This window comes from Thunnus albacares, chromosome 13 (assembly GCF_914725855.1).
Source record: "Thunnus albacares chromosome 13, fThuAlb1.1, whole genome shotgun sequence".
NCBI lineage: Eukaryota > Metazoa > Chordata > Actinopteri > Scombriformes > Scombridae > Thunnus > Thunnus albacares.
The window spans coordinates 31,405,016-31,418,789 of NC_058118.1; the positions used below are offsets into that span (position 1 = coordinate 31,405,016).

The 13,774-nt window shown below is 37.3% G+C and overlaps 1 protein-coding gene across 1 annotated transcript; it reads left to right on the forward strand.

Annotated features, from left to right (window-relative positions):
* Window positions 1-1,086: 1,086 nt before the first annotated feature.
* zmat2 (zinc finger, matrin-type 2) lies at window positions 1,087-6,273 on the forward strand. Its single transcript, XM_044370171.1, has 6 exons — window positions 1,087-1,193; window positions 2,979-3,078; window positions 3,648-3,771; window positions 4,010-4,083; window positions 5,058-5,203; window positions 5,414-6,273. Exons 1-6 carry the CDS (start codon window positions 1,176-1,178, stop codon window positions 5,555-5,557), a joined length of 606 nt encoding a protein of 201 aa, XP_044226106.1. The 5' UTR covers window positions 1,087-1,175; the 3' UTR covers window positions 5,558-6,273.
* The last annotated feature ends 7,501 nt before the right edge of the window (window positions 6,274-13,774 follow it).

A 13,774-nucleotide genomic window follows, 5' to 3' on the forward strand; every position in this document is an offset into this window, starting at 1 on the left:
CTATCTGTCTCATCAAACTAGACTTTAGCTTCTACATCCAACCTCCACTGTTACGGAAGCCCGGAGCGGTCATATGGAGAAAACATATCGTCGTACAGTGCTGTAAATGTTATTGCGCACGAGATACGTGTATATATGTACTGTGTTCATGTACTTTATCAGTGATTCAGTCACTATTATTGTGTCTCAGCTGATAAATACTGATTAGTTGACTAGATTAGAGGATCAGTCAGCGTGTGTTCGTGGAGCCTTAGTAACAGCTAATTGGCTTTACGTGGTTACATCACGGTAAAGTCTACAGGTCTGATGATGGCAGGCATGATCTGGATTAGGTGAGTTAAAAGTGCACCAACGGTAAACTGACGCTCACAAGTCATTCAACATCACCTCAATAAGTGCTTTATGTTAAAAGTGGCCTCCATATATATATATATATATATTTATTTCTCTATGACCACTCCAGGCCTCCGTACATGTTTCCTTTGTACAGTCAATAGTTTTATATCCAATTTCACTACTATTATTATTCCATTCTGTGAATAAATTTTAATTTTTTAAATTTAATTGGATGTTTGTAGGATCAAACTCGTTCTCTGCGTTCTGAGTCTGATGTACTTTAGTTCTACAGAAGGTCAAACGTTGAAAGACTGAAGCATGTTTTATTGTTTTAACTTTTTTAATTAAATGTTTATTTCACTCTATTTTTATTACAGTTATAGTCTTATAATCTATTTTTATTTTATTACATTTTCATGATATTTATTTCTCATGTACATCAGTGTCTGATAGTTTTACTGTCTTATTATCAGCTGTCAGTCATCTGTGAAGCTCTTTGATCTGCAATAAAAGTGTCATACAAATAAAGTTTGATTGATTGTTTTTATTTGCTGCTTTAAATCAGTTTCAAAGACTAAAAAAAAAATCAATGTTTGTGATTAAAGAAGTTAGATTTATGAATATACAATATTACATTAATAATGTAGTATTATTGGATTAGTAAACTTTTGGACATTTTTGGACAGAAGGGGGGGTTGTTTGTTTGTTTGTTTTGTTTGTTTGTCTATGGACCCATCAGTTCTCAGATGAACTAACAGCCTCCGTACAGCAGGAGGCGGTTTGCTCCTTTAAAGTTGGTTTTCGATCCGTCAATAAACACAAAGAAGAAGAAGACAAAGATGGCGTCTGGAAGTGGGGTGAGTTTCTTATCTGAGCTTGTTTTGTCTTTAAAAATACAATATTTACTTCCCAGCTAAGAGACTCCCGCTTTGGCATTTGTTTGTGTGTTTATCACAGCTGTTGGTGACTCAGACTAAATCGGTTTGAAGCATTTTAAAACCGTTTTTAAACGCTCGCAACCGGCGCGTCAGCTAGCGGCTAACGACAGCTAGCCTGCTAACGGACAATAACGTAAAGGTTTCCGGTTTAGTTTTAACCTCGGCGGTGTTAATGTTAACTTTGTGTTTCCTAAAGTATCGGTCTGAGTGACAGTTTATGTCTCTGCTGCATCATTAGAAGAGAATAAACGCTGCTAAACATTAGCTTCTGTTCCGCTAGCTGCCAAAACAATCAGACTTCCGGCCAGAATTCTTCAGAATAAAAGCGTCTTTAAGTTTTGTCATTTCACAACAAAAGCAACAAACACAGAAGCATTATTGATTAATCCGTCGATAAATTTCATAATCGATTAATCTGTCCATTATTTTTATTATTGATTAATCTGTCCACTATTTCCTCCATCAATCGATGAATCATTCTGTTCCCTAAAGCTCAAGATGCAACCTGCCAACTACTTAAATAATTGAGTAATTGTTGTTTTTTAAGAAGGAAAAACTTCTTTAGTCCTCTGTAGCTTCTTTCTTCCACACATGTAGCAGATGTTCTGTGTCAGACGCTTTCACATCTCCTGGAAACTCTCTGTGGTTGTAATTCAACATTTTTAAGCTTTTCATCAGAAATAAAACAGCTGTTTTTTTTTTCTGAGAATCTTGTCTGCCTGTTTCAACAGGTTGTTTCCAGAACGTTTCAGCATTTTGATAAATTCACGCTGTTATATTATCATTTCATCAGTGGCAATATATCATCTAAACAAAGGGAGTTATCGTGACCTCATTCAGACAAAACCCTAAATGTGACAAAAAGACACCGTCACAACAAACATGATAAGACCGTACAGCTGTCCTGACGTATAGAGCCGTGTGTTATTGATGAATCTGTTGTGTGATTGTATTTGTGTCGGCTGTAAAGTGAGTGTCTGTGAGTGACGGAGCTGCAACCGTCATCATCATCATCATCATCAGCAGCACTGTTTCATAATCGAGTCATAGTTTTAGATGTTTTTTTTTTTTTAAAAGCTGGTTGCAGCTTCTCACATTCTGAATGTTGATCAGCATGAAATATTATAACAGACATATAAAACTAGTCTGTTTGGAACAATAAGTCTGATACGGTGAAACAAAGAGAGGTGTAGTTACCAAGTTAAAGTCCTCAAAACGACGTCTCTTCTTCTTCTTCTGTAAATATATTTTAACGTTTGACACCAGACGTTTCCTCCTTCACAGTAAAGTTCATCCTCAGTGTTTGGCTTCACGTACGTCTCCACATTCACACCAGTGTCAGCTGAGTATCGAACCACGATTGGTTCCGAACTAGCTGTGACGTCATCGATCCTGCGCGTTAGTTCCCACGTGTTCAACCTTCAGCAGATCAAAGTGAAAACAAACCGCAAACAGAGAACGACATCGACCGAAGGAACCAGAAGAAAAACATGTTTTTGACAGGAAGAGACTTTAATCAATAGTTGCAGCTCTTATAGTTGGATTATCAGAATATTGATTATAGATGTTTTAAACTAAGACGTTGCTGAATATGAACTGACAACATGCTGCTGTTTTCATGTGTACGTGAGAATTCTTCTTCTTCTTCTTCTTCTGCTGACTCGTCTCCTTCTTCTTCTTCTTCGTCTTCTTTTTTCCCCCCAGTCGAGTAAAACTGACTTCCGTCGGAAGTGGGACAAAGAAGAGTATGAACACCTCGCTCAGAAACGGCTGACGGAGGAGAGAGACCGAGAGAGGAGAGATGGTGAGAAGATAAATAAATATTAAAACAGATCAAACCGAGAGGTCGACTCGGGTTCAACTTCATGTTTGTTTTCCGCTTCTGAGTTGTAGATTTAAAGGAGGAGTTCACACTTTTTTGTTTTTTCAAGTGTGTCATTAAACCAGCAGTCAGTCAAATGAACATTAAAGCTGTTTTTCTTGCTGTAATAATTCCTCCTGTTCACACTGACCATTAGAAGATCCCTTCATAATGACCTTACAATGGAAGTGATGGAGCTAATATGAAGCTTCAGCGTCCAGATGAGTCTTTTAAATGCACTCAAAGCACATTTGAAGGATGTTTTTAATATCCAGTATGAACAGGAGGAATGATTACAGACACCTGACTGCTGCTTTAACACACTGGGAACACTGGGAACACTGGGAACACTGGGAACTGGTCCTTTTACTTTCTCTCACACAAAGAAAACACAAACGTCGGTCCTGAGTCGTCCAGCAGTTTGTTCTGGATCATCTCATCAGTTTGTGAAATGATGAACCAGTGATCAATATTCATATTCGTATTAACGGATAAATGAACGTGTCTTTCAGGGAAAGTGGCGCCGCCGGTCAAGCGGGACCTCCTGCGCCACAGAGACTATAAAGTGGACCTGGAGTCCAAACTGGGGAAGACCATCGTCATCACAAAGACCACTCCTCAGGCTGAGATGGGAGGGTACGAACGCTTTCATCTTCCTGTTAAACAAGACGCCGCTTATCTACAAATATATGAACACAAACAACAAGATCCTGTAAACAAAACTCCTTAAAGTTTAATGTTTGATGCTTTTATTTTGTTGAACATATGAACCGTCAGCTGGAACCTCCTTCTGTAACTTTTATTCTCCTGTAATATTAATATTGATGTGATGTAACTGAATCATGTGGCGATAATGATTCTTCTTCTGTGTCAGTTATTACTGCAACGTCTGCGACTGCGTCGTCAAAGACTCCATCAACTTCCTGGATCACATCAACGGCAAGAAACGTGAGTCTGAAGCCGCCAAAGATCACCTGACTGTGTGTGTGTGTGTGTGTTTAACTGTGTGTGTGTGTGTGCGCGTGTGTGTGTGTGCGCGCACGTGTTTAACTGTGTGTGTGTGTGTGTTTAACTGTGTGTGTGTGTGTGTGTGTGTGTGTTTAACTGTGTGTGTGTGTGTTTAACTGTGTGTGTGTGTGTGTGTGTGTTTAACTGTGTGTGTGTGTGTGTGTGTGTTTAACTGTGTGTGTGTGTGTTTAACTGTGTGTGTGTGTGTGTGTGTTTAACTGTGTGTGTGTGTGTGTGTGTGTGTTTAACTGTGTGTGTGTGTGTGTGTGTGTGTGTGTGTGTGTTTAACTGTGTGTGTGTGTTTAACTGTGTGTGTGTGTTTAACTGTATGTGTGTGTGTGTGTGTGTGTGTGTGTGTGTTTAACTGTGTGTGTGTGTGTGTGTTTAACTGTGTGTGTGTGTTTAACTGTGTGTGTGTGTGTGTGTGTGTGTGTGTGTGTTTAACTGTGTGTGTGTGTGTGTTTAACTGTGTGTGTGTGTTTAACTGTGTGTGTGTGTGTGTGTGTGTTTAACTGTGTGTGTGTGTGTGTGTTTAACTGTGTGTGTGTGTGTGTGTGTGTTTAACTGTGTGTGTGTGTGTGTGTGTGTGTGCGCGTGTGTTTAACTGTGTGTGTGTGTGTGTGTGTGCGCGTGTGTTTAACTGTGTGTGTGTGTGTGTGTGTGTGTGTGTGTGTGTGTGCGCGTGTGTGTGTGTTTAACTGTGTGTGTGTGCGCGCGCGTGTGTTTAACTATGTGTGTGTGTGTGTGTGTGTGTGTTTAACTGTGTGTGTGTGTGTGTTTAACTGTGTGTGTGTGTGTGTGTGTGTGTGTGTGTGTGTGCGTGTGTTTAACTGTGTGTGTGTGTGCGTGTTAAACTGTGTGTGTGTGTGTGTGTGCGTGTTTAACTGTGTGTGTGTGTGTGTGTGTGCGTGCAGACCAGAGGAACCTGGGCATGTCGATGCGTGTGGAGCGCTCGTCTCTTGATCAGGTGAAGAAACGTTTCGAGGTGAACAAGAAGAAGATGGAGGAGAAGCAGAAGGAGTACGACTTCGAGGAGCGCATGAAGGAGCTGCGTGAGGAGGTGAGAAGGGAGGACACGCCCCCCCCCGCTGGTCACATGACGTAGGAGTCGCTCCTCGCTGTGTTCAGTTTAAACAGACTGGAAGAAACTTGCTAGCGTAGCGACATTAATGCTACAAACAACCCATAATGCATCATTCTCTGATGTGATTAATTTGTTACACCATCATCTGTGTGTGTGTGTGTGTGTGTATGTGTGTGTGTGTGTCAGGAGGAGAAGGCGAAGGCGTACAAGAAGGAGAAGCAGAAGGAGAGGAAGCGGCGGGCGGAGGAGGACGTGGACTTCGAGGAGGACGACGAGATGGCGGCTGTGATGGGTTTCTCCGGCTTCGGCTCGTCTAAGAAGAGTCACTGACGCTCGGCGGCGGCGGCGGCGAACGCAACCACACATCAGGACAGGAAACGTTATTTTTAACTCCGCCTCCCCTCGTTCGGCCGGAGTCTGCGAGCAGAACGAGACTCGACATGAAAGCAGCAGCGGCGGCGGCGGCGTCCTGCTGCAGAGACCGCCGGGTCCTTTTTACCACCACGTTGTTATTTTGGTAGTTTTTACCCACCACTTCCTGTTAATCATGAAAACCTTTTTTTAATTCAGCAGCTTCCTGTCAGAGACACAAGACGCTTTGATGTGTTCGTTATGATCTGAGCATGATGCAGGGGGGGAAACAGGAAGTAGCTCTGCAGCACACGTGACGTTTCTGATCAATAGTTTATTGATTTTTAAATGTTCAGCTGCTGAAGAATAAGACCAAAAACGACACAAGTTTCCTTTAAGTTTAAGAACTTTTTATTGTTTGTTTGTTTGTTTGTTTTCATTAGAAACACGTTCAGAACAACAAAAATACATTTTAACAAGTTAAAAATGAGTTTTTGATATAAAGAATCAGATTCTTGTTGTTTAATGAGTTAAATTAAACCAACAGGAAGTTAAAACAACTTTAAATATCAACAATTTAATTGTAACTTGTTAACTTTTTATTTTTGATATGTTTGAGGTTTGTTTTGTCGTCTATCTGGTTACAGTTTGTTTGAGGAAATGATTGATTTTAATAAACATCATTTTGTTTCTAATCGTTTGTCTCGTGAATGATCAGCCGTGTCGGGAGACGTCTGTCCACATACTTGTGGCCGTATCGTGAGAGCGTCCGGGTTCGTTTATATGAGATCCAGTCAGACAAGAGTTGTTTGTTTTTTAAGTTATTAAAATGTAAAGTTTGGGGTCGGAGCTGCTCTCGGCTCGTCCCCTCCTGAGGGTTTGTTTCTTGTGCAGCAGCCTGAAACTGAGTTTGATCAACAGGAAGAAGAAGAGGAAGTTCGCTCTCTTTCCTCCTCCGAACGCTTCGCCGATTAATGACCGGCCTTTGTCAAAGTGCAGTGCTGTCATCAGTCACTGGAGGACGAAACAAACAACCACACGTTACACAACACGAGGCTGCTTCACATCAAACTCACAAGAAACACAACACATGTTTAAATATTATTAAAAAAACTAAGTAAAGCAAGTTTATATTAATCGTCCTGTAAGATGAAATGTTTACAACGAGGCGTCGAGACAAACACACAATAACAAGATAAAACATAAAGACAAACAGTAAACAGATTTAAATGAAAGGAACCAGTGTATAAATGAATTAGATATAATATGAATGTGTTGATTTAGTTCTACACGAGGACAATAAAACTTATTAAAATAATAAATCAGTCAGTTTTATTGGCTGAGTTTGTTTAAACTACGAGGACTTTGACTCCGTCTTGTAGTGAATCTTAATGTACTTAAACAACGACGTTCAGGAAGATACACAAGGACAACAAAGCTGAACAAAACAGGAACAACAGACATGCTACAACATATTACATCTGTATACAGTTAAAACACTCTCTGTAAAGTGTAAAGAAGGATACAAGTAGTGCGAAGGTGAATAAATATTGAATGGGTAATGTAATAAGTTACATTATATACAAACATACAGTGTTTACACGTCTGTGTACAGTACATACAGGCTGCTTAAATATGTATATGACAGTGATGTTTGATTTAACCGCTCACTAGTGTGATGGTGAGCCAGAAGAAATATAATGATACAGTACAATAATAAACATACAGTACTGTTATATCATGATACAGTACAATAATAAACATACAGTACTGTTATATCATGATACAGTACAATAATAAACATACAGTACTGTTGACATCATGATACAATACTGTTATATCATGATACAGTACTGATATATAATTATATGGTACAGTAATAATAGATACAATGATATAATGATACAGTACAATAATAAACATACAGTACTGTTATATCACGATACAGTACAGTAATAAACATACAGTACAGTGACATCATGATACAGTACAGTAATAAACATACAGTACAGTGACATCATGATACAGTACAGTAATAAAGATACAATACTGTTATATCATCATACAGTACTGTTATATCATGATACGGTACTGATATATAATTATATGGTACAGTAATAATAGATACAATGATATAATGATACAGTACAATAATAAACATACAATACTGTTATATCACGATATGGTACAGTAATAAACATACAGTACAGTGACATCATGATACAGTACAGTAATAAAGATACAATACTGTTATATCATCATACAGTACTGTTATATCATGATACGGTACTGATATATAATTATATGGTACAGTAATAATAGATACAATGATATAATGATACAGTACAATAATAAACATACAATACTGTTATATCACGATATGGTACAGTAATAAACATAACAGTACAGTGACATCATGATACAGTACAGTAATAAAGATACAATACTATTATATCATGATACAGTACAGTAGTAAAGATACAGTACTGTTATATAAACATACAGTACTGTTATATAAACATACAGTACTGTTATATCGTGGTATGGTACGGTAATAACAGATACAATGATATAATGATACAGTACAGTAATATGATACAGTACTGTTATATCATGATACAGTACAGTAATAAACATACAGTACTGTTATATAAACATACAGTACTGTTATATAATGATACAGTACAGTAATAAACATACAGTACAGTGACATCTTGATACAGTACTGTTATATAATGATACAGTACAGTAATAAACATACAGTACTGTTATATAAACATACAGTACTGTTATATAATGATACAGTACAGTAATAAACATACAGTACTGTTATATAAACATACAGTACTGTTATATAATGATACAGCACAGTGATGTCCAGATTATGAACAAAAACCTACGTGTCATAATAATGTTTGAACCTGTTTGGTTAAATGTGTGCAGTGGTGGAAGAAGTACTGAGATCTTTGTAGTATTAATAGTAGTATTAGTATTGCAGTATTCAGTGTTCACCGCTCCTGGAAGTTTTCATGATTCATTGTTTAAAAACGAGGATTTAATGTGGATTTTCAGACACTGATCACCAAAAAAAAAGACAATTTAACTTCAAAGCAAAAACATCTTTATTAACTCCAAATGTGAACAATATACAAATATATGAAACATCAACTATTACATGCAAAAGCTAAAGCAGAAAGTATCTGACATGTAGTGGAGATTCGATAAAAGATTTCGTTAACGTGCTGACTGTGTCGGGGACTCGTTTTCATGTTTGTAAAGTGAACTACTTAACGTTAGCTTAAACCGTAGCTGACCATGTAGCTTTAGCGTTAGCCTCAATTTACCGGGATACGTATGTACCTTTTACTCGTCTTTGCACAGCTTCAAAATACAAAGTTGGAAGTTGATGCGTCTCCGTCCTTCATTTCTCTTCTGCTCTGTGATTGGCTGCTGTTGGATTGATTTGAGGAATATTTGCTGAGTCATCGCGCGCTTTCTTTTAACATCATTTTTAGCTGTGTTAGCAGTGTAGCTGTAGACTGAAATGAGGATGAATCCTAATAACTGCTGAAACTTTTAATCTGACACTATCATTTAATTTGTTCAACACTTTGGTTTATGATTAAATAGATTAGAAAGCTAACGACATTCCCATCAGCCTCAGTTGCACTTTGTTTACTGCCAATGAGCTAATGTTAGCATGCTAAGATGCTAAACTAAGATGGTGAACATGGTAAACTTTATACCTGCGTAACATGTTAGCATTGTCATTGTGAGCCTATTAGCATGCCGACGTTAGCATTCCAGCTCCACAGAGCTGCTAGCATGGCTGCTATTATGTTGCATTGGGCTAAAGTTCAGGTGAAGTCAAAACATTTTGTGTTAAAGTCAAAGTTGAGTTGATGGAATTTTTTTATTTTGTCAAGTCAACTTCAAACGTCAGCAGATTTGTGACTTTTATTTGGTTCAAGTTCACATATCTGGATGTTAGTACCTGTTCATGTGAATTAAACTCCCTGAAAACAGCTCCTCCTTAATCTCCCACATTAGTTTCAGTAAAAACAACCGAGAGAGATGATCCGTCAGTTTTCTGGAGAAATGAAACCTAATAAGAACCAGACTCCATTGAGTAATATTTGGGGATTTTTCTGCTCAGTATTTGCAGTATTCAGCTAAGAGAACAACAGCAAAAGTAGAAGTTTTATTTGAAGAACTGGGAGAAACTTCAGCAGAATCTGTCGTCATTTATAATGATCCATATTACTGTTATATAACTGTCTGAAAACTGACATCATTACAGTGATCGTATGACTTTGTTTTTCAACCCCTAAACTGTACCAACAAATCACATTAATTTATCCCGTAAATATCCCCAATATCACCTTTAATCTAAACAATTGCTTCACTTAAAATTCCTCAGTTTTTAACCGTACGATTAGAAGAAGTGTGGTTTAAGACAGTGGTGGAAAGTAACATTTACTCAAGTTCTGTACTGATGTACAGTTTAGAGGTACTTGTACTTTACTTGAGTATTTCCATGTGATGCTACTTTATACTTTCTACTCCACTACATTTATCTGACAGCTTTAGTTACTTTTCAGATGAAGATTTGACACAATGGATAATATAACAAGCTTTTAAAATACAACACATTGTTAAAGATGAAACCAGTGGTTTCCAACCTTTTTGTCTTTTGACGTCTTACAAAAAGCAGTGTGTAGTCGGGGTCACATTTCACATGTCTATGAGTTGTTAACAGCTCCACCAAATAGTGATTTTTCCCTCTAAACTTCTCACATGCTTTCATTTCAATAAATGTTCAAATGATCCAATATTTCAGCAAAAATCAAAGATTAGAGAAAAAGTCCAAAAACTGAAAACAGATTTGTGTATCAGAACTTTGTTTTTTCTTCTTTCCTCTCCCATTAATCATCTCACCACCCCTCAGATTTATCTGCTGACCCTTTGGAGGGGCCCGACCCCTAGGTTGGGAACCACTGGACTAAACTAGCTAACTGTATATAAAGTAGTGTAAACTAGCTCCACCTCCAGCAGCTACAACAGTAACATGCTGCTCTAACACTGATGCTTCACTATTAATAATCTAATGATGTCATATATAATAATATATCAGTCAGAGGGACCAAACCACTACTTTTACTGCAATACTTTAACTACATCAAGCTCATAATACTTATGTACTTTTACTGCAATACTTTAACTACATCAAGCTCATAATACTTATGTACTTTTACTGCAATACTTTAACTACATCAAGCTCATAATACTTATGTACTTTTACTGCAATACTTTAACTACATCAAGCTCGTAATACTTATGTACTTTTACTGCAATACTTTAACTACATCAAGCTCATAATACTTATGTACTTTTACTGCAATACTTTAACTACATCAAGCTCATAATACTTATGTACTTCTACCATAGGAGGACTTTTACTTGTAGTGGAGTACTTTTACATTGTTGTATTGGTACTTTTAGTGAAGTAAAGTATCTCAGTACTTCTTCCACCTCTGTCAGCTGCATGTTTGCCACTCGTCTTTTTACAGAGCGTCACAGGAAAAACCCCTCGTCTCCTTCCTCATCTGTCAGTCATGATGGTGTGAGGTCACATGACTCAGTGCGATGACACGTTTGAACATGACGGCGCTCGACACGTTAATCTCAAAACAGCAGCGCGGGACTTCGTCCTAATGACTCACAGCCATGCAGTGTGACAGGAGAGATGCATGCTGGGAGAATAAACCCCCACATGCAAAAGCGGTGGTCACAGCTGTCGGTAACAGCGCCACTGCAGCATGTAAATGCAAATGAAAAAAAGCCAGTTTAGCTTCACAATGAGTCTAAAATAACCTCACATTCATATCAAACTTTCCGAAATCAAACCCCTTTAAGAAGGAAGACGGTGGTTTATGTTCAAACAACTTAACTAATGGCGCCCACCTAGAGTCCGGTTCTGCTTGAGGTTTCTTCCCATTAAAGGGGAGATTTTCCTGCTGCTGTTCATGGAGGAATGTTGGGTCTCTGTAAATTAAAGAGTTCAGTCTAGACTTCTTGATTTAGTGCTATATAAATAAAACTGAATTGAACTGAATTGCCTGCTTACTTTCTAAGAGAATGAAAAACTAAAAGAGACAGAAACTTTCTGTCAAAACTACTTTAAACTAATTTTTCTAATTGTTAATTAAAAGACTCTTTATCTTATTTAATTACTACAAAACCCTAAATGAATGAACCAACAGTTAAAAGCCTTAAAATCAGTAATGGAAGAAGTACTCAGATACTTTACTGCAGTAAAAGTACCAATACAGCAATGTAAAAATACTCCATTACAAGTAAAAGTCCTGCATGAAAAATCCTCTGAGAGTAAAAGTACATAAGTATTATGAGCTTGATGTAGTTAAAGTATTGCAGTAAAAGTACATAAGTATTATGAGCTTGATGTAGTTAAAGTATTGCAGTAAAAGTACATAAGTATTATGAGCTTGATGTAGTTAAAGTATTGCAGTAAAAGTACATAAGTATTATGAGCTTGATGTAGTTAAAGTATTGCAGTAAAAGTACATAAGTATTATGAGCTTGATGTAGTTAAAGTATTGCAGTAAAAGTACATAAGTATTATGAGCTTGGTGTAGTTAAAGTATTGCAGTAAAAGTACATAAGTATTATGAGCTTGATGTAGTTAAAGTATTGCAGTAAAAGTACATCAGTATTATGAGCTTGGTGTAGTTAAAGTATTGCAGTAAAAGTACATAAGTATTATGAGCTTGATGTAGTTAAAGTATTGCAGTAAAAGTACATAAGTATTATGAGCTTGATGTAGTTAAAGTATTGCAGTAAATGTACATAAGTATTATGAGCTTGATGTAGTTAAAGTATTGCAGTAAATGTACATAGTTACAGAAGAAGTAACATAAATTACATCTAAAAATCTTCCAAAATAAAAGAGTTTAGTACTTTGAGTACTATGATGCTATTTTGGTGAAATTTAATTTAAAATCCAGTTTACATAATTACTAAAGAGCATTTTAGGACATATCATCTCTGATTCTCTTCAGTCTAAATGGGTTACATATTAGCAAGCTAACGTTAGCGTTATCTGAATGCTAATTAGCTAGTTAGCTATCAGTTAGCTACACAACAGATTTTTGTCTGCAGTTAGTAGCTTTAAATATTTAGTAACAACTCATCTCTACACAACTACTAGTTTTAATTGAGTAAATCTGTACTTAGTAACACTGATGTTATAACGACAACTTTGAACTGAAGATCAGCTGCTGCTTCTTGTGTTGCTAGCTAACGAGCGCCGTGTTAACTGTGGTTGAATAAGAAGACAACATACAGGTGTCTTTTTAAAGGTCTCGATTTCAATTTAATTAAATGTTCAATATATATTCATCCAGACCTGGTTGCAGCAGCTGTTCAGAACGGAAAACAGATTCGATTACGTTAAACTTTAGCTTTCGCTGGAGGGCTGACTGACTGGTGACCACTGCTTAACAGTAAAAAGGGATAAGTTTGACCTGCTGGTGGCGCTAGAGGAAATGTCAGAGGAACATGAACATTTGGACCAAATTTCACAGCAATCCATTAGAGATGTTTCAGTCTAGAGCCGCACTGCTAGCACGGCTAAAACGATGCTAACAGAAAGCGCGCAGTGACTCAACTGCTTATTTATTATTCCCTGAATCAGTCAAACAGCAGCCAATCACAGTGTGCGAGCAGGAAGTGAAATGAAGGACGGAGATGCATCAACTTCCAACATTGTTTGTAACTTGCATCTTGCATAAAGAAGAGTTAAAGCTAAATACTGTACATATCCTGGTCAATGGAGGCTGTTGAGGATTCATCTTCTGGTTGACATGAATGCGTCATAATAATCCATCCAGTAAAGATATTTCACCTGACCAACCAACATTATAATCCCCAGAGCCTTGCTGCTGCCATGTCTGTAGGCGTGTTTCCATCCACGTTACTTTAGTTTATTTAGATTTTCACTTTGTGCATAAAAAAAAAAAACAGAGAAAATTGAGTGAATAAATGATGACGTCATGAATCATGTGACTGAAACGTCACTGAAGAGATGAAAACATCAGATCAGAGACTGTAACCTTCCTCACATCAACACATGAAACTAACAGAAACGTCATATTTCCATCATCTCGTTGTTTCTTC

Bases quoted from the DNA above. Each gene is read 5' to 3' on its own strand.
- zmat2 (XM_044370171.1), top strand. The intron at 3,079-3,647 runs GTGAGAAGATAA...CGTGTCTTTCAG, and splicing joins AGACCGAGAGAGGAGAGATG to GGAAAGTGGCGCCGCCGGTC. The intron at 4,084-5,057 runs GTGAGTCTGAAG...GTGTGCGTGCAG, and splicing joins TCACATCAACGGCAAGAAAC to ACCAGAGGAACCTGGGCATG.